The sequence below is a fragment of the Channa argus genome, chromosome 10 (genome assembly GCF_033026475.1).
Source record: "Channa argus isolate prfri chromosome 10, Channa argus male v1.0, whole genome shotgun sequence".
Taxonomy (NCBI): Eukaryota; Metazoa; Chordata; class Actinopteri; order Anabantiformes; family Channidae; genus Channa; species Channa argus.
The window spans coordinates 21,602,845-21,624,336 of NC_090206.1; the positions used below are offsets into that span (position 1 = coordinate 21,602,845).

At 40.1% G+C, this 21,492-nt stretch overlaps 1 protein-coding gene across 9 annotated transcripts in view; it reads right to left on the reverse strand.

Annotated features, from left to right (window-relative positions):
- The window catches only part of si:dkey-237h12.3 (teneurin-3), a 136,573-nt gene that overhangs the window by 15,833 nt on the left and 99,248 nt on the right, over positions 1-21,492 (reverse strand). For 6 of the 9 annotated variants that reach the window (XM_067517767.1, XM_067517763.1, XM_067517762.1 and 3 more), the window contains 6 exons: positions 16,149-16,268; positions 14,040-14,301; positions 12,777-13,044; positions 11,651-11,794; positions 3,458-3,707; positions 1,701-1,721 (listed from right to left, as the gene is read on the reverse strand). In XM_067517767.1, the coding sequence (XP_067373868.1) occupies positions 1,701-1,721; positions 3,458-3,707; positions 11,651-11,794; positions 12,777-13,044; positions 14,040-14,301; positions 16,149-16,268 (1,065 nt within the window). The remainder of the gene's footprint in view (positions 1-1,700; positions 1,722-3,457; positions 3,708-11,650; positions 11,795-12,776; positions 13,045-14,039; positions 14,302-16,148; positions 16,269-21,492) is intronic. The other 3 variants (XM_067517764.1, XM_067517761.1, XM_067517766.1) reach the window with 2 other exon arrangements.

Sequence of the window (21,492 nt, forward strand, 5' to 3'; positions counted from 1 at the left end):
TAAAATGATGAAGATGGAGTCATAAAACTTGACAGCTATTATGAGTCAAAGTAAATGCCCCAAATAGGCGGCTGCTATCAAGTTCCTATAAAGTATTCAGCAAGCCGTACGTTAGTATCCCTTTCTTTTACAGTCAACCTGCAGGGGGCGGACACAATGAATGACACACCTGTATAACATTAGACAGTGCCAATAAAAAAGCCCTGCAAAAAAATAATGCCTCTGTGACGCTTCCAATCTCAGGACAGATGTAAGACCACAAGTTTTAAAGCATTTTTATGTATTTATTTTTTTTGAATACCCCTTAGGCTGACTATAGATGCTAGTCATTTCCATCACCCTGTCCTGGTTGCTGACCCTCCTCTGCAGACAATCAAACCCTCCAAGTTATCCACAATTCAACAGCCCTCATTTCAATCGGCTTAAGCTTTCACGTCACTGAAAGTATGTCACGCTCTCTTCGCTGGGTTCCTGTACTAGCTCACAATAGATTCTTGTTTTTAACCTACACGGCTAAGAGTGGATTATCAATGGACTCCAAGCAGCCCGCAGCTAAATCGAGCTCTGTAGCAACTTCTCTGCAGCTGGTTAACATTTCTGCAAAGACATACTTGGATATCATAAATGTCTCTAAGAACCCAGACAGAGGCAAATCACAGCCAGAGAATGAGCAAATCAAACAGGCAGAGACATTTCTTTTTTTGACATCTGTCTGCATGCTGCTGGGAGAAACACGTTTCGGCCTTCACAGGGTTTCTTCTGAAAATGCAGAGCCAAAAGGAATTTCACTTCCTGTTTTCTAAATTTCTAAAGTTCTGTTCATGTCTGCACTTTCTCTTTGTTCTATTTAGGGTTCACAAATACAAACTTAAAATGAACACAGAGCTATTGTGAGAACTTTAGATGAAGATCAAAACCGTTTATTAAGGCGACTGATAACCAGTCATGCTGCACTTCCCTCCACTGCTTTAGCTTTATTTATCCTCTCTGGTGGTCATGGAAAGATTGATCCAAACTACATTCCACCTGCGGCTTGAATTAGATGAATGGATTCTGTAGTAAAACTTAAGATGAATCAGGCAAATTATTGACGATATCATATGTATACTGCACATATCCATATCACATAATCCTGAAGCTTCACTGGAGGCATTACCTAGACAGTCAGCTTAAAACCATACCAGTTTACTCCATGTAGCACCTCTGGCAATTATGTTGCCCCAGTAATTAACGTGACCATAATTGGCACCAGTCTGTATCTTTAAATGATCTGTTGCTGAGTTGATGCTGTTGTCTCAATCATGAATACAAAACAGTTGTGTAATCCCCTGCGGATAAGAACATCTGCCCACAACACCGCTTGAAAATGTAATTATAAGCTTCACAGTGGTAATGTGTATTGCAGCATAGTTTTATTGGCTGGTGTTAAACTATATACGTAGGTGTTGATTGTATATATTTACATTATTTTTTCCTAATATTTTCAGTGTAGCCATGTAATCAGACGATAATCCAGACGATACACAGTTATTCTTGTTTAGATGTAATCAGGCTATAATTGGTTGTTCTAATTGCACATGGTAATCACTGGTGTTAAAGGCGACTGTAAAAGGAAGAGATACTCATACATTTATAGAGGGGATGATAAAGATGATGTGTAGATAATATGAAAACATCATGCACTAAGATAATACACCTACCTGTGTCTAAAGTCTTTATTTCTATGACAGGTAAGAGGAAGCAGGAAAAGAGGAAGAAAAGTCAAGACAGTGAAATTAGTAAATCTTAAAGAGATACTTTTTACTTATTATTTTCTAGGTTACTTGCCCATTCAGTTTTTTGTCACAGGAATGACATAAAAGCTTGACTTGATTTTTTAAAAAAAATGTGTGTTATTCTTCACTGAAGCCGTGAGAAATAAGCAAAACTAAGATTCTAAGTTTAGCTCAGACACAAAGTCTTTTTTTTTTTTTTGAATAAGCAGCTCAAAATCAGAAAGTCAAAGTATCCCCCTCAAGAATCAACACAGCCATTAGAGAAAGTCGCAGGCAATGACAGTTCATTTGGCAGAAAGTGGAGAGGTGAGATTGTGGCTGAGAGTTACAACCCACAGAGAGGAAAATATGTTCTCCTATCTCCATGCAGCCCCATCCTGCATTACCACGGCTTTTCTCAATTTGACCACTGCTATTGAAATATTGATTCTGCCACTTGTTACATTGGCCACTCTAGCCAGAGTCTAAATACAGACTTTACACTAACAGCAGTTGAAAAAAGGTTAAGGGAATCCCATATGGGGTATTTGGACTCATGCGGCAAGCATGCATCATGCATACCAAAGATTGAAACCACATTGGCCTAAATGTTTGGACAACATGAATACAAATACAAAATAAGTAAATATTATGCAAGCAGTGAGGATATGGTACATAACAGTATGTAAACAAACCTGCTTTTTAAAAAAAAAAATCTAGAGTGTATAAATGCCCCCTACTGTGAAGTAAAGTTTTCCTCGGTGTGTATTTTATGTTATACTAAATTTAATTTGGCAAACATAACAAGTCTTCATAGCAGTGTTGTGTGTTTCTCCCCTTTTAATGAGAGTAAAACAGCAGCTTGGGGACACAAATCTTTTCTTAAACCACTGTTTATCTATGAAAGTGTTGCTGAGCATGCATGCTACTTACTTTACAGCAGCACACTGCTTCCGATCCATACTACTACACACATTCCCACTTGGGAACTACCCTATAGTGGCTGATGACAACTGCTTTTTTCTGTTTTCCGTCCTAAACATCAACCACTGCAATCTTAACACTTACTTAAAAACCACATCATGTACAATTCTCCACCAATAGCGTGGTGACCTTTGTCCTTTTAAAGCAGTTTCCATATGTTTGTCATGTATGTAGCTAATGTAGGATGGTGGCCAAATGTACGTTTAATCAACATCTGCCACTTTGAAATAAGCCAAATGGCTGAATCAGAGTCATTGCTGAGAGAAGCCAACTTGGCATGAGGGAGTAAATCATCCCAATTACACACTGAAGACAGGATGTCTTTCCTAATTATAGAGATGGATAGGAAAAAGATTTCAAATTTCTGTGGGTAGAATAAGGATGTATATGACTGATGGTCTGTCTAACTTGCCATTTTGTCCACTCAAAACTAGGCCTAAATATAGAAAAATAAATATTATTTCATTATTAGGTAAATTGTTTCTTAGCATCCTTTGAAAGTTAGGGTACAATTATAACACTACACTTGTAGTAATTTAAAATTGTTATAAAGCTAAAATTTCTTCTTCACATGCAAACTTATACAACTTATACAGTACTTCAATTAAAACTAAGGATGGAAATGGCAATGGATTGAAGAACAGCTGAAGAACAAGTCAACAGGTGCCCCCCAAACATATTTGTAACTTTTTCCCCCAAAGCGTAACATACACACACACCTGAGCTCCATGATACTTGTCACATTGCCAGATGGGTAAATGCGGCGGATGTAGTTGAAATCTCCGACGTACAGGCTTCCATCAGTGCCCCATGCCAGAGCCACCGGTGCCAACAGCTTGTTGCCTTGGGCCTGTCCGTTACAGCTGGGGCAGGAAATGCTTCTGCGGCGCCCATTCCCCATGACGGTGGAGATCACTGGGGGCTGGAGAGAGATGAACTGGTTCTCCCCGCTGCCTTTGTAAAGAATGCCTGGGAAACAAAACAGCAGTTGCTTGCTGTTGTGGAAACATGACTAATGTTTGTAGCTAGTACCAGATAAATGGGCTCGTGATTTATCCTTTATCTTGCCAGGAAGTCACTTAAGATACATCTCTTATTAGAAAGGCCCAGCTAAAGTGGTAACAAAAAAAATGCAAATCCACACATTTAAATGAATAACAATGTACTGTACTGTAGAACATTAAATTAATGTATGCTGTATGCTTGATTAATTCCTTGCTGAGAGTTAGAAAAACCACTTGCATGCCTGTTGCGGTTAATAGAGCTGAGAGGTGATGAGCTTAGCTTTAAATAGAGACGGGAAGCAAGAGGAAACGGCTTCAAGCAAACGTTCAAGTCTCTTGCCAGTGTCTTGCTTGTTTAAGCTGCACACAAGATTAGAAAAATGACAAGTATAAGTTTTAGATTTATATGTTTTATTTTCTGCTTCTAGTGTTCATAATAGACCAACCACCTTCTGGCTCTAGCTCTGTACTTAACACACAGACATCACCGAGGTACTGACCTCATGTAACTCTTGGCAAAAAAAAAAGCAATTGGACATATTTTTCTAAAGTGTCAAAATAGTCCCTCAATAAAAAGACAAAGCGCAAAAAGACAAGAAGAAAATAATTCCCTCTCCTATTTGTGATTAATTATTCTATGAGAACATAACTAAAAAAAGCACCTCAATTTGGTTTATCATAAAAAAGAAATGTACAGTTTGTTTATTTCACAACTTGAGAGTTTAACTGTGCTCTTCCACAACTTTTACTGAAAATTACTAAAACGTACTGTAAATCCTTTTGTCCATCAAGCTATCAGTTGTGAAAGGCCTTTAAAAAAATGCCCCATGGAGACACCATTAATATTTTTTAAATTAAAAGGTATGAAATTATGGTTTTTGTGTTTTGAATAAAGATGGAACAATAATAAGATTTAAACAGTGCAGTGAATGGTTGACAGCACACAGGCAAGATATAACTGATACACTCCAATAATTCAGTCCCATGCATTATTATAGGATCGTTTCAGTGGGTTGTTGGAATCCCTCCACGAAGCTGAAGCGTATTTTAAGTAAAATAATATTCATCTTGGTTGACAGGGAGCTTATTTTCCCAGATAGGTGGTGAACATAAACATGGTGCAGTGTACCTTCTCTTAATGCCAGTGCATAGATTTCACTGAGCAATTACAGAATTTGGTGAGTCACTATAGATGAATATTTTAACAAGAAGTGGGGGGGGGCACTGATATAGTAGGACTCTCTTCAAAGAGGGGAAAAAACCACATCAAAGGAAAGAAGTACACGCTGGAAGCACTTAATTATTCCCATCAAGCAACTTGTTGGAATTCACACTGCCTCTGTCCTAATTACTGAATCTATGACACTGCTGAATCGCCACATAATGCTGTTCACCCACAGCATTACCCCGTAAGCTGTCGTAACCCTCAATGTATGTGAAATGAAGCGTGTGGTCGTGCTGCTTGTCCCTTCTCTGATTAGTTCCTTTCATTGATTTAATTGATTGAAGGGCAAATTCAAATGAAGGCACGGTCTGGTGAGACTCTTGACAGGACGATCTGACCAATCCGTCTTTTGTATCTGAGAGCATTATACATGAGCCTCTAACAAAGACAAATAGGACCGGGGGACGGCTTTATGTGTGACGCCATCAAACGCACGACCTTGGGACTCTAATTGAACTGTGATCCATGCGTCTGCTCACGGAATGAAACACAGTGCAATGAAAACACTCAGCGAGCCGAAAGGTTGACAACACCCAGAAACATAGTTACAAATAACAAATAAGCTATGTAATGTGACTAGAATTTTAATGTCTGTTTGTCTAATAGCTCCTTAACATTCTCTGGAATGACAAAGGCATTTCTAATATCCAGGAGTCTAATGCAGTGTGTAGGACATGGATCAGTTGCAGCCGTCGAGCAGTTTGGCTCATGATCAGCTCTAAAACAAGAGAGAGAGAGAGAAAAAAGACTCTTAATGCAAGGGTCATTTTGGCAAGCTGCCGTAGCCCTCTCTATTTACACTTCCATCACCATTTACTGTACACACACACACTTATGTCTTACCGTAGGCTATCTGATGGAATGGATTAAAAACACTAATCTATCATCAGCTACCCCCCCACAATCTGTCCACATTGATGCGCTATATATATATATATATATATATATATATATATATATATATATATATATATATATATATATATACATACATACACACACACACACACACACACACACACACACACACACACACACACAGACAAAACTATGGACAGTCTTATGTGCTTGAGCTTTAAGTGAGTGAGCAGATAAAGGTTCAGTTTTCTTCCCTCAAGGACACTTGGACATGACACATTACTGCTGATGACTGTTGCAAGGATCAAGCTTGTGACGTCTCAGCTGGAGAGCTGAACTGATGGGAATTTTTCTTCCGACTGTCTAGTGCCCCAGGCTGAAGATGGCAACTCAGTAACAGTATCCAGACTAAAATGACTACGCAGTCCCTAAACATGTATTTATAAATATTTTATACTTTTACTTCACCCCTCTCTGGGTTTGGATGTATTCTATAACACTGCAAACAAAACTTTCTCAAAAACAAGATGCAGCCACCGTTGTTATGCAAGACAAGCTGAATACAATTTATACACTTTGGCAAAGTTGTTTTCCTGCACAGACTGAAAGAAACTAGTTCTTCCTCAACAGATTTTGCAGAGGAGACTTCAAGTCAAAGTATAAGTATGGCAGCTGAATGGATCAACCATTAGGCATGTGTCTGCTCATTGATTAGTAAATGTATGTGTGGAGGCGTGTTTGAGTTTTGGATAGAAGTTGGTGAAAGAAAAAGCCGTTTCTCTTGGCATAGTGAGAAAAAGCCTTTTAGAAAGTCGGAGAATCTGTTCTCTCGTTCTCTATGATACTGCTCCATCTAACAATCACACAGCTCATAATGTAATGTAACTGCATGTCACGCAGCATTTACCACAATATTAAGCACTCAGACACAGTTAGACCCTGAAAGAAGAGTGGAATTTGCCAAATAATAACTGAAAGATATTGAAAACAATTCAAGTTATAACTGTGTATTAAAAATAAATGCCAGTGAATGTGACGATAAAAAACAAGGAGCAAACATGAAGGTCGTTTTCTATCATAGAAAATAGAGCGGAAAATAGAAAAGTAGGAGAGTAGTCCTTGCAGAAATATTTGAGCAAGGAGTGGAAATTGCTGTTACTCTGCCTTATTCACATACTCTGTCTACCTCCTGTTTTTGGAGGTGGTAATTCCTTATTACACTGTCCCAATCTACAAAGCCACCTTTCCACCTTCTCTGAATACGCGTATTCACTCATTGATGACCGTTTGTTGAATTGATTCCTTTCTTAGAATCATGACAGTAGGTAATAATTTCTTTGATAAAAGGCTAATTTGAGTCGTGTAGTGAAAAAAAAAAAATGTTTTAATGCCGACATCACAGCTCCCGAGATGATTAATGGGGCAAATTCAAGGCAGAGCTCTATACCTGATATAAAAAAAATAAAAAAAAAACTAGAGCGCCCTGAGCAATGTCACCTTGGTGACACAGAGTACAGAGATTGGTAGGGGAGGAGCGGGACTGTGTCTTAATTGCACCCTGTCCTTTTTTGCTCTCCTTTGCACTGTGTCATTCCCTAAGATACCACCCAGGCTCCCAATGATGCACTGTGATAGAGGCTAAAAGTGGGCAGGAAACCTCTCAATGCTTCAAATGCAGTGTGTGCGTGAGCTGTACAGTAAGTGCACTCTAACATACTGAGTTTCCGAGCTCGGGATGTGGCCAGTAAGAAATAGCTTTGTTACCCTAGATAGACACATGCTGCAGATTGAGGGGAAGGCATATCCACTTGCAAAGAAGAAAGGAGGACTAGAACAACATGATTAGAGCACAGACACCAGCAGTTTGCCTTATCTAGTTTGACAGGCTCTGGAGTGCAAGTAGGGAAAAGGAAGACTGCATTTGCTTGGGTCCTTTGCCATAAACGACGACAGGAACGGTCCTCAGATGTTTGAAGTGGTGCAAAAAATGAATGAAGGGTGCACAACAAAGAGTGATAAAGGTCTGGGGCTAAAACGCTTTTCAGCTGCAGAGGACCACCGTCTGCTAACATGTTGGGTGAGGACATTAGTCAAGGTTTACAGCATCGAAGAATCAATAGTGGAGCAGCAATGAAGGCAAACAGTGATATTTGGATTCATCTTCGTGCCGACCGAGGATATCGAACTGCATTTCTTGCCCAAAAACCCACGTGGCCCATAAATCTCAAATGTCAAAAAGTGGCTGAATGCAAGACTGAATAATTCAGTTTGGATTGAGAAAATTCAACAGCATAAATCTAGGAATCTACACCCAACCTCTGTAATAAAAATGAATATATATGTGAGGGCAAAGACAGATGGAATCATGATACTTTGATGTGAATGCTGTATAAACTAGCATAGCACAGTCTCTAACAAAAACATTTCAGAGTCTTACAGCGCTCTCTGTTTTGTCGGGTTGAGCTACTGTAAAAGGATTTATAGCATGAAACCCTTTTGGCCAATTGATTAAGCTCTTGTGAGACAGGAGTAAATGAGACAGAGCAACGCAAGTTTGCTAAACTATTTTTGAGTCTTAAATATAGTCAAGTGTCGTAATAGAACAAGTGAAAAGTGTGAAAAACCCTTGGGGAGGCTGCAGCATTTACTGCATGAAAAAAAACCCCGACACCATCTGGTTGTTGTTTTATTTCTGTCATCACCGTTTCCTTGTACAAGTGAAACCCCTCACATAATGATTTTTCATGCACAGTAACATTCAATTTTCTGATAAATTCAGATACACTGCACAGCTCAATCTAATAAAGGATGCAGCATGCATTAGCATATCACACATGCTGCACCTATCTGTTGATCACAAACCCATCTCCCAACAACTCCCAACTCCAACTGTGATGCTGCCACAGCGAAGGCTTTGGAGATGGGTGTGCTATACTTTGAGACAGGTGGGATGAAACGCAACACACCAGCAGCAGTCAAGCTGGAGGCATATTTCAGTGTTCTTTTGCAAGCTTCACAAACTTCATGTTCTGGATGGCTTGACAGATTGGGTTCTGCAATGGGCCCCATGTCTTTTCTTTTAATGTTCAACAAAGAATCAGGACAAGTGGCATCAAGGTTTGAACAAAGTCAAAGAAGACAAATGATTCTCAGAATCTGGTTCCCTGACATGTTTTCCACAACCTTACCTGACAAAAGACAGTTTGTGCAATATCTGGGATGTGAGAGGACCTTTATAATGTACATGTGGAATACACAGGTGTTATCACTGGGCAAACCCACTTGAGTATTGTGGGATGAACAGTGCTGCCCCTGCCAATTGTGGGTGTGCATGAACATGCTAAAAAAGACTATTCAAGAAGTAGGCAGAAGGTAGGTACACAGATATTCGCCCTTAAAACACACCTTCTCTGGTAGCCGAAATATCTGATGGAGATATTGGAATGAAAATAACTTGTAGGGTTTATTTAAAGCTCAGTGGACAAAGCCAAAAACGAAGTTCGTGGTTACAGCTAGAGTTATGAATTCATGTCAGCCAGTTGCAGGGACCTAGACAATGCATTACATGCTGCAACTCAAATTCACATGACATATGAAAGCGAGTCTATTTTTATGCACAATTAGCTACAATAACACTTTAATAGTGCTCTGGTTTAAACACCGAACCTCATTAACCTCATCAAACTCCTCACAGTGCCTTTAAACTACTACTATACATTTGCACGATGTGATGTGATAAATTCATACCACTCTTCACTATAATAACAAGTTGTGTCATTCTGAAACCAAGCCTTGGCAGAACACTGAACATCAGACATGCAAGTAAAAGAAAATACATTAGATTTCATTGGAAAGTGATTTATCCATCTATTTAAGAAAATATAAATTTACCAGTGACATAGTAATTACTAGCTGAAGCTCTTTCTATGCAGCGGATTCATAGTGTTGATAGCTCCTAATAGCCAACCTGTTGCCTCATAAAAGCTGACCCACGGCCGACTGTCACCGGCTTAATTCCAGCTCCAGCCAAGCACCACAAAAGGACGAGAATCAGAACAGTGTCATGCTCTTCCCTGATAGGTGAGTAGTGTGACCTCTGAATAAGTTAGTGTGCAAACTAAGGCAAACTAGGGAATGATAATGGCGCTTAGTAAGGATGTTAATGTTGACATTTCCAGGTCATATTGCCTCATCCTGCTGATCATGTAAAGGAATATTTCACGTTTAAATAGGATCGAGCAAAAAATGGTAGCGAATTTGATCCTTCTATCTGTACCTTTAAATGAAAAATGCATCTTCCTTAGACTGATGGAATCTCTTAGAAGGCAATGACATTTGAAAAATAATTTTGGACTTTATGGCTTAAAATGCTGAACCATTACCGAGAAACTATTTCAGGACAGTTCAATCTAAATGTTAAACATACCACATTATACATCCCAATGCCAAGCTGAATCGCACATTATCAACATACCTGACTGAACGCATTATTTGAATGTCTACAAGCATAACACTGATAGAGCGCAGATTGAAAATAACTGTTGCACTAGTACAAACGGCATCAGCTGTAACATTTGTACTGCTCCACATTTTCCGTCAGTAATGAAAATAAAGTTGCATCAGAAGAAAAATCAATCTAACCAAGCCCAGGTCCCAGGTCCTCAGCAGTGATGCTATCACTGAAGGGGACATCAAAGGAAGTCCCCAGACTCTGTGGCTCAAAGACACAAATTACTACTCCAGGTATAATTACCGGTTTCTCAGATGTATTTGTTGTTCACATACGCTCTAATATACAGTACCGTTAGTTGCCAGGGAAACAGAAGAAATACTATATTTATCTCTGTGTGCCGTTTGAAAGTTTGATTTGTATGCATCTGTCCATGTATTTAACCATCCATCCACGTCTTTTGTGAATGATTAAGCAAGTTCAGCCAAATGATGGTTAAAGCTATTTTTTTTAAAAACTCGGGAGACAAACGATTAATGCAAATCAAAACAATAAAAAATATCTAAATATCCAGCCACTAACTCCAATGTGGCAGTGTGGGACTAAGGACTGCTGAAGGCTGCTGAAGGCCACCACTGTAACCTCGACTATTTTCAAGATGAAAGGGACACAAATTGTGTTGGACAACTGGAACAACGTTTGTGAGCCAGAGTGGGTTTAATGTCAAAACAGCAGCCTGGCAAACTGACAATGCACACTGCCCTGAGGCCCACTTTTTATAATTGCTGTTGTATTACTGCCTGCAAGCTCCTAACATAGCAGTGAATTCTCCAGATTATAGCGTCTGACCTCCTGGTACTGTAAGCCAGCAGTGACTCAGCGCTGTATATATGTGGTAGTTACATTATGTATGTCTGAGTTTGTCATGCCTCCGCACCAGCACGACAAAGACAAACTCGTGTCCATTTATTGTACTTGGCGATTAAAGCGATTCTGATTGATGACAGAGCAAGACATTAATTTAGTTTATTGAATTAATGCGACATGACGCCTGTTCATCAAAAGCGTAAGCCTTCTCGAGCAGCCCAAAGGGCCGTCGTCTTCCTAAAATAGCTGAGCAGCGTGGAATCGCGGCGAGTCCTGCACCCTGGTGATTTACTCACTGATTTATTCTGCCATTACCGTGAATGATCAGCCCTTCAAAACTCTCTCCTATTATCTGCACACAGGATGACGAACCATATTTCATTTTGATTCAAGTATTTATTGCCGTGATTCAGGTTGAAGACCACCTGCCTGTAACCCGTAGATGCCACATATCTCTGCTCCAGACACACACACACACACGCGCGCTGCATATATGAGCATTTCTTACCGTTCTGAATGTCCAATATGTGGTGTTTGTCTAACATCCACCCTCCCATAGTGGAGGCATCCAATTCATAGCCTTGTAACACTGCTGTCCTCTTCTCCCAAAGCACCACATCAAGGCAGGACTCATATTCATATCCCACTGACACTGAAAGTAATGACAGCAGATTCCTATGGTGAGCAAGGTTGCAACCTCCTTACCTGACACTTACAGCACCAATGAGGCCTGTGCTCGATAAGACATTCAGCCCACGTTGTGGCTGTTTTCTGTATTTGCTGTTTCTGCTTTCTCTTTGACTATGTACTTTTCTCCAGCTGGGCTGATTTTAGCAGACCCATGGGGCTTCTGTCTCTCACCTGCACAGTTTACGTTTCATGTGCTCTCCTCTCATTTTTCTGTTTCATCTTGTGTAAATGCAAATAAACAATGACACAAAATTGTGTGTAAAGTGGCACGAATTGTTTAAACAGTGACGGCTCAGATGGAGCACATTACGGTAAATATCATAAATGCTTTGATGTGACTGCAGCCAAAAGCCATGTGCGACTCTTGTTAATTGTTGTTTCTTGATAACATACTGTACAGGCTTCTCAATAACTATTGACAAACTCTCTCAAGCTTTTTTCTTAATATTCTGCTAACTGTGAAGATGCAAAGTGCATGTGTGAGTAGTAAAAGGCAAAATGAACAATGCTTAAGATGACACTTTAATTATCATCTATTAAAAATCATTCTAGATTTTCTATTATGTATGATCCAGTCAAATGATTCTGTTATTATTTGCCATTATTTATCATTTTTATTGTGACTATTAACTCAATAGCATTTTTCAGGCCACTGCCTCATAGGCAATATTTTAGTCAGTGCACTGCTGCTGAAATATCATACATGCAAAACAAGTACGTCAGCAAAAGAGCAGTGGCCTTCAAAAACACAGCACTGAGGGATTTCTGGATTTTACACCAACTGCTACAGCTACAAAAGCAGTCTCTGCCTAAATAATCCTTAATTATAATAGATAAGAAAAAGTTCAACCGAAGTTCATTGCCTGAAGGTAGTGTGGGCATCTTGACTGCGAACATGCACTTATACAACATCTTCAGTCAGGAGCTTCGCAGCTTGAACTCACCCACAGCCTCTGCCAGGCCAAAGACCTTCTGATTGTAGGCGTCTGTTTTATCCCAGATGAAGGTGTAGGAGAGGTCAGGGAAGGCAGGGAAAGACTTCTGGAACTGACGGCCCATGACGGCCACCATCAGGTGCACCTTCATCAGACCAAAGGGGAGCCGGTCTTGGGTCAGGAGCACCTTGAGGATGGGCTTGTAGCCAGCTGCCCTGGAGCTCAGGTAAACCAGGTTAAGGTCACTGCCTGGTATGGCCACTTGCTCATGAAGGACCTAGGATTTTAATTAGCAGTCAGACTTGTGCTAAATACACAGCATGGAGACTAGACTTAAGTTAACAGGAGCAACAAAAGTTTGAATTTAATGCAGCAAACTAATTACACTGTAAAGTACACAGGTTTGTAAGCTATATATTATAGAATATTACAATGCAGTGCATTTCCTTGTTACTATTAGGGTTGAAACAAATCATCATCATTTAAGAGATTTCAGCATTTACGCAGACCTCTACAATCATGTAATTTTCTATAAACCACATTCAAAAATGACGGATTTGTGTTGAGCAGCCAAAACATTAAAAATAACTTCTTATTTATGCCAAACCACAGACTACATTAGTCCATATGCAAATTGAGGCAACTCCACAGGCAATAAATGAATTCTTCATTATTTGAGTCTGAGCAAAATGCTTGAACATCATAACTCTAATAACTTACAAGTCTTCCTCTTTCTCCTGAGACTGCCACTGTGCTCATGCTGAAACATGTCCAAGCAATTTGGATTTTTCTCCCGCCCCAAATGTAACACATCTATTTTTTTTCTAATCAGTTTAAACAGCAAAAGCTGCAGAATAACATTTTGCATTTAGGGATTTTCAATTCAGATTTGGGCCAAATGGATACAAACCAAATCCTGAGGCATGTAACCTCTATGCAATGTGGCCTCCGAATTTATCAGTGTTGCTGTGAGACAATTTATGGCTTAGTATTTGGGGAGATGGCTGAATTCAATCAAAGCTCAAAGGCAAACTCAAAGGCAAATCTGACTATGTTTGAAATAAGCAAGAGAAGCCATGGTAAAAGGAAGATTACAGCATTATCGTTACACTGCGCTTGTGTATTGTATATCAACCTTGCAGTGTTGGCATCCGACATTGGTCAAATTATTTAAGCCAGTCAAAACAATCAGATATAAGAACAAATTTGAAAATGACCATAAAAGCCTTGTAATGTGATGTCTCCGTGTCACCTCTATGACAGCGTTCTCACCTGGGTTTCAGGGATAATTGGACTGTCCTCCGGGGATGTTTTGTACAGAGTGGAGAGAGGTGTAGCCAGGATGAGGGGGTTGGGCCTGATCAGGCCGGTCAGATAGCAGCTGGGGATGTCATTCTCTTCCCGCTTCATCACCACTGTGTCCATCACGTGGTAAACGTTCCAGGGCAGCCACACAGTGCGGTGCAACGTGGGGAAGGGGGCACGTTCGTAACGCAGCGTCAAAGAAGCACCGCCATTGGCCAAGAGATCAAACCTTAAACACATTGTAATAAGAGGGAAACATGGGTGTGGCTTGTTAAAACAAAACAAAATAAAAAACATTTGGCCATTATCTCTATTGGTTATGATGATACTTCAGCAGATTTGGGAACATGACAACACCAAATTATCAAAAATCGACAGGGCGAGATCAGAAGCAAACAAAACATTTTTTTTAATGATAAGTGATCTCACCAAAAATAATGATAATGTTGACTGAAAGACTGGTGTGTGTACAGAACTTCTGCTAGCAAGAGTAGTTTAAAGTTAAATATAGAGGTTGGTTGTAATACTGTAGAGTGGTCATCCACCAGAGGTGGGGCTGGCTAATTGTGGGCTGCGCTGCCATTAGTGAGTGAGTGTGTGTGTAAATGTGTGAATGAGCGCTTTGGGTATCGATAATGTAGGAAAGTGGTTTTAGTTGCATCTATTTATCTCCAGAATGACGGTCAAAACTTAGGCTGTCACATATTGGAACGTCTAGTGGAAAGAAGTAAATATTTATTTCAGGACTAGCCTGATAATGTTTTTTTAGTGGAAGAGAAAATCTTTCCTTATCAAGTGTATTCCCTCGGTACAGCCTCCATATATTATCATTCACTGAATCTAATTTATGACTTTTGTTTAACCAGGCATGGTGTAAGAAGATATTTTCTGGCTGAATTTGGTTTGGAGTCTTGGGATTTTTCAGTGGTGAACTGCTTTTAATTAGTACAATATAACTCAGGGAAAAGTTACTGGTTTGGAAATGAAGGGCAAGTCTTTGAAGTGTTGCTCTATATATTCAGCGAGCTCCACTACCCAGGGGGTAAAGCATCTGTGTGGTGACATTGCATGCATTCACATGCACAAAGACACACACTCACAAATTTGAATGCTTATGCACGTCTCTCACGCACGCACTCACACCCAGAATGACACACGCGTGCCGACAGCCAAGCTGTGCAGCTGACCTAGAACAGCTTCCTTCTTGAGCTCTCTCCACTTTGGGCAGTGGGGAGCTCACAGCTGCAAGGGGCCAGGCTTTGATGCTGCCCCCCTTCTTGAGCGGATCTGTTGGCTAACCAAGTGTGATTATCCTCGACCATTTATCACGCTCCTTGTCAGAAGAGTTACAGGGCGGAATATCTGAAGAAATCAGCTAATCCTCAGCTATCTGGGGACCCAAGGATTGTGCTTCATAACAACAGCTGTACAATTTCCCTGCCACTCATAAGCCTTTTATTCCACACTGGCAACACATAAACACAACCTCTAAAGGCTGGATTTGAATGGCGGCCTAGTTCACAATCTCAGACGAACATCTGCAAAATCAAAACTACCTTTAACCCATCTGAAACGAACCCTTCCTATAAAATATGTGACATACATTTGTCTTGTATGTATTTGCACCGCCATTATTAAGGGCCTGTCTGTGGTAATAGCAGGAGAAGGTCAGACAGTAATCCCATGTTTTACTACACCACAGGCTGATTGATTCTATCCTTGCTGATTCAATGCATTTTAAACAGCTTGGTTCAAAATGGCCTCCACCACTGTGACATTTGCATGAGGAATTGTTTTAGGGCACAATATGCTGCTGTCTCGATTTGTTTTGAGCACTTTGGGGATATTCACTAGGGTGACTCTCCCACTGCTGGACAGCTTTTTCTACATTTTTCCATCCAAGTCTGGGGACAGAAGTGCACGGAACATTCAAATCATTGCAAGGGCAAAGGTTGAACCTAAAGGCCGAGCTGCAAGGAAGACAGTGTTATTCGGATATGAAAATCTGCGTTTATGAATACAGATGGATCATTGTGAGTTCCTGCATGATGCATGTGTGTGCAGAGACTGCCTTACATGCCATCTTGCCGTGTGATGGTGTATCCGTAATCGGGGTAGTGCAGAAAGGACACGTTGACTCCAATCAGCGGTGTCCCGTCTCCCGTGAGGACCTGACCCCGGATGACTGATGCCAGGCTGTGTGGGCAAACAAACACAGAAAGGGCTGAGTAAACAAACAATGCCAGCCGGCATCAACAAGCAGCTACGGCATCAGAGCTGCTAACAACAGTCATCCCTTTGCCAGCAGCATACGCAGGGAGGTATGATTTACTGACCGTTACAGAAACACACACGTCAGTGGTTGTTATTCATGAAAATGCCACCTTACAGAACAACTCTCGGTGCCTGTTAACAGCTTTTAAAAGCTCATAATTCAGTGGGATGTAGTGTTCGAGACACAGAGGACTGTCAAGATTTTTTATCATCTTGCACATGTATTACACCATTTATATTCTACCAACGCACACAAATAGATGCAGTTTCTCGTATGTTTAAGCCCCATTTTTATTGAAAGTATTATAATGTGGGGAGAAGATACAACGTACAAAGCCATGGCTCTTGCGGCAATTCAATTTGTGAGGCCAGCACAGAAAACAGAGTAAAATACACAGCACGTTATCTAACAAAGATCTTCTCACATTCGCAGCATTTTTATCACCCTAACCTCAACAAATTAGTTAGCTGAGCTTTATTTATTTCAGGAAATTTCGCTGAGATCGAGAGAGACCTTTGGAAAGAATAAAAAATAAATATATCACATGTAGACAATTGAGAACATAAATGTACAATTAATGATCTTTTACGGTCTGTAAACAAGACATCCTGCGTCCTTAGACCCTCAAACAATTAAGAATTCCTCCAAAACTGTATTTTCAAGAGGGTGTGATCCAAGTGTGATTATTCTTTGCAAGTATTTTTCTTCCAAAAAAAGTCTTTTGTCAGTGTCATACTCACGTCTTGTGCTCGCTAGTGTGATAAATGTCTGTGGTTATACTTGTGATGAAAGATAATATATCAACAAGAATTGTGTTAGAATGAGCTCTTCAACTTGGTTACAGATATCCTCTTGATGTGAGGAGTTGCAAAGCTCAGAGGCAGATGTGTCAAGAGGCACTTTATAGGAATTCAAAACAACAAAATGCAACGCTGGAGGCAAACTGTCACAAAGCACAATGAAAAGAGAGGCCTGAAAAAAGACGACGCACAATGCCACGATGCAAAAGAGAGTCGCCAAAGCAGTTTAGAAGGGTGAAGTCAGAAATAGCAGAGATGTGAAAAGAATACACAATTTGAATTCAGAAAATACTAATTGTTCAGCAGTGAAAGTCTAAATCTGAAGTGTTTTGTTACTTTGAAGCCTACTGATGAAAAAAAAAAAAAGTCCTCTTCAAAAAAATAAAAAATAAACTAAAATCAATAAATGTACAAGGCTCCTCTTGCCCACCAGAATTTTTATGTACATTCACACCTGGTAACCTCCCTCCTATTGCTGGGCAAAAAGCAGTGTCACTAGGGGTGGTGTGTGTGTGTGTGTGTGTGTGTGTGTGTGTGTGTGTGTGTGTGTGTGTGTGTGTGTGTGTGTGTGTTTGTGTGTGTGTGTGTGTGTGTGTGTGTGGGGTGGGGTAAACGCTTCGCTTAAGGGCACCACTATGCCAGTTAGTCCAGCATGTGAGAACATTACTCATTCACTTTCCCCACACCGATTTTTCTTGCTGGCAGAAGGATTTGCTTCTGGTCAAAAGACTTTCCACCTCCAGCATCCCCTCCCCAGTGTTCACGCAAAAAAAAAGTATTTTCTTTGGCATTTTTGCTTCATAAATCACAAACATGGAAGGTCCGTTTATGATTAAAGCCTCAGATATCCTCGGCGATTACTTAACACGACTGCATGCCCTCCAGGTAAAGCTTACCTCAACACGGTTTCTCTTTCACATATTGTTAAGTGTGAAGCAATTTGTTAAGTCAGTCCTTTGTTTCAAGGGAAGAGGGGGAGACAATGCTATATTTCTCTATCAACATTCAATCGTTCCCCAGTTCTCAACCACGGAGCAGAATTTTAAGTGTTCCCTCTGCATTTGTCACTGGTGGGCAAAAGATGTCTCATTTTGCCACTTTATCTCCAGGTCATTACGTATATGAGACAGGGATGATCAACAACCTCAGCCCCTGTTATTTTGCTCCCGCTCCATGCCAGGCACAACTCTCTCCCATCCTTTATTTACCGGCTCAGGGAACAAGGCCACTTAAGAGCCTCGGCGAAGGTTCACTCTTTCTTTCCTGTGTCTCTATTAATCTTTTGAGAGGCAGACGGATGCTACAAGAGCTGAACCCTCCTACAAACGCCAAGTCACACCACCTGCTGAGACCCTAGAAATGAATCATATAATTCATGCATTCTTATCTGTCATTGTCTCATGCAGGCTGTAGAAAAACAACATCTGAAAACCCACTGGGAGACTTGTGTGGGTACATGTGATACAGCTGGGGGACTAGAGAGGCAGGGGAAGGCGGCGGGAGGCAGCTAAACCACAACACATGTTTTATTCTCTATGCTATATGAGATACACTTTTACTGCCGAGTTCTGAAACTTGACCACACACTCAAAACTGTTTCCTCGCTTTTGGCTTACACAATAGCTTCTTAAAAAACAGGAGCGCGATGACCTCTAAGTGTTTTTCATCTCAGTGTTGTTAGATATCAGATACTGTCGGCTGTTGGAAGTCTTGATGTTCCGCCGGCATTGTTCCCATGTGTCAGGGACTTTTTTTATAATGTATACTCTGCAAAGGCTGTCAATAAATTATTCACCCTATAACCTCAAATGAATGTTTGAAAAATTTCGGTCTCCAAACAAACTCTGCTACTACTAAATTCTACTTCGTTATAGCACTCCTTCCAAAAATGATTGAATCTCTGCAGTGTTTGTGCTGATAAGATACAATAAAAAAAAAAAAGGTAATTAATTTTGTCAAATTAAGTTGTATGAGTGTTTGCTGAGCTTCTCAAATGCACCATGATGTTTTGACTATAAAACTTCTACAAGGAGATAAAAAAAAGCAAGTGAATAATTTGAGGAAGAGAGCTAATGCCACTGCCAGACACGAAATCGACAGTAAGCTGAAGACAATGAGGATGAGGATTACGAAGAACCCAGCTGGGTGGTGGTGGTGGTGGGGTATTGCCTCATTCTATATTTTCAGTAAAGCATGCTATTTACATAAGGATTACTTTAAACTATTGGATGAAATATTCCCAAAGCCTTTCGCACACAGTTGGCAATCATTTCCCTCTCCATCACTCACAAAACAAACTCTACTTATGAGTCGGAACAGATGTGGCAGAGCACTAAGGTTTTTGTGAAAAATATAACTGTCTCCTCATTTTGCACGTTGATGCATTGTGGTAGCTGTTTTATTGGATAAGGCCTTTTTTTCCCCACTTTATAGCAAAATATATCTTTACCTTGGAAAACATGATTAAACTTTTACTCTCCGAACAAGCTGAAGGAAAATGTGTAATCACATTGAAAGGTGTCATGAGTAAAAAGGCAAATCCAAACGTGGAAGGTCACAGATCTCATTCATGCTCATCAACGTTCAAATGTCTTTGAAGCACAATAACAAACTTCCACCCTCTAGGTAGCTACTGTTATCAGGGTTTCCAAATAAATATTCACAGGAAAACAAATTATACAACCAGATGTCTTGCAGAATATGAAGGAGATGATAAAAAGTACAGAGACTACCACGACATACTGCCATGACAGCTGCTTTCTGAGGGGTTAGCACAGCAGGGCTTGATAATGTTAGCATGCTAGCATAATACTAACATACTGATGTGAAGCTACTGTAGGGGCCTGTTCTTCGGATGTCGCCAAATAGATCAAATGAGTACTGCTGGATGTTTTAATCCTGGATAAAAATATCCAGCTTCATGAATTCTTCAAATAGAGAAGTAGATAAGAAAAGGTGGATTGTAGACTAGACCGTATATCAACAATGGAAACCATCAGGCGTTTCTCACTGATTCTCAGAGTGAAAAACAGAGCCAGAGAGAAAGAGCACATTTTTTGTACCAGCAGAACAAGAGACTCTTGTGGTTACCTTGCAAAAGTGCCAAAAAAAAAAAAAAGGAGGCAAAAAGTGCCAGAAATTAAGTGTGAATCCGTGCTGTGGCCACTATTGCACGTGTACTGACTGTCTCGACAATATTCAGAGCAGGTACAGCCAAGCGCATCGAAGAGCTGGGAACAGGTAAAAGTCAAAAGAATGTTTTCCAAACTGGCGCCTGTGTAGCCAACTTGTAGCCTCAACTGTGAAAACTTTATTGTGGATAAATTAACTTAAAGTAACACATTCTTTAATGAGCGAAAAGTGTAATCCTACGACTCGTCTGCACACACACACATACATTGGACTGTATTGGACTACATTAGAGTGTACAGGTGTACCTAATAAAGTGGCCAGTGAGTGTATATACAGTGGCCATGTTTAGACTTTCTGAATTATTAGCTCACATCCTATTATCGTCACTCGGATGATTAAATGGAAACAGTTTAAATGCAACATGTTCATTTACACTTACTAAACTTAATAAAGAATAATGAATAAGCCTGCTCTGGGTAGGTTTGAGTTGGCAGGTATGTTTGGAAAAATCAACACATGCTGGATCATGATAAATCGAACTTTGTAATAGATGTTTGAAAAAACAGGGCCCAGTGAGATTGTGCACTATGATAACTTGCTACTCAAGCGTTACCATGCCAACATGTGCTCATCAGGTAAGCACAGGTAAAGCTGACAGAGATGTCATTAATTAGGTATTTAGTCATAAAATACTTTGAGTAGTTTATTAGAGTTTTTCACCTGATGATGCCAGCGTTGATGAATCAACAAAGTGACTACATTTTATCCTGAGTGCTACACAATGTGATGGCAATCCATCCAGTAGCTCTTCCAGACATATTCAAGTCTGAACCAAAGTGATGGACCAACAAACATTACCATTACCATCCACAAAGAAAAGCAGAGAAAAGCACTTTGCAGCAATTTACTTTGCAACAAAACAGAAAACAGCACCTTTATAAGCTGTCAAACTAAAGAAAGAACTTGAAATTGTCCTAAATGGAAAATGCATCAAATTACATATTGCATAAGAGCAACAATAGGTGTGATTTCTATAGATTTTGAACCAAGTGACAACATACAAAACAAAAAAAAATTACATTTTCTCCTTTGATGTTATAGTGCAAAACAACATTAAGTTTTTGGCTCTTTGCAGACTCTCTGTGATGGGACTGATTTAATGTGGTTTTCTGTTGGAAAGGCAGTTTCTAGGAAGAAACCCTTTCTAGCTAAT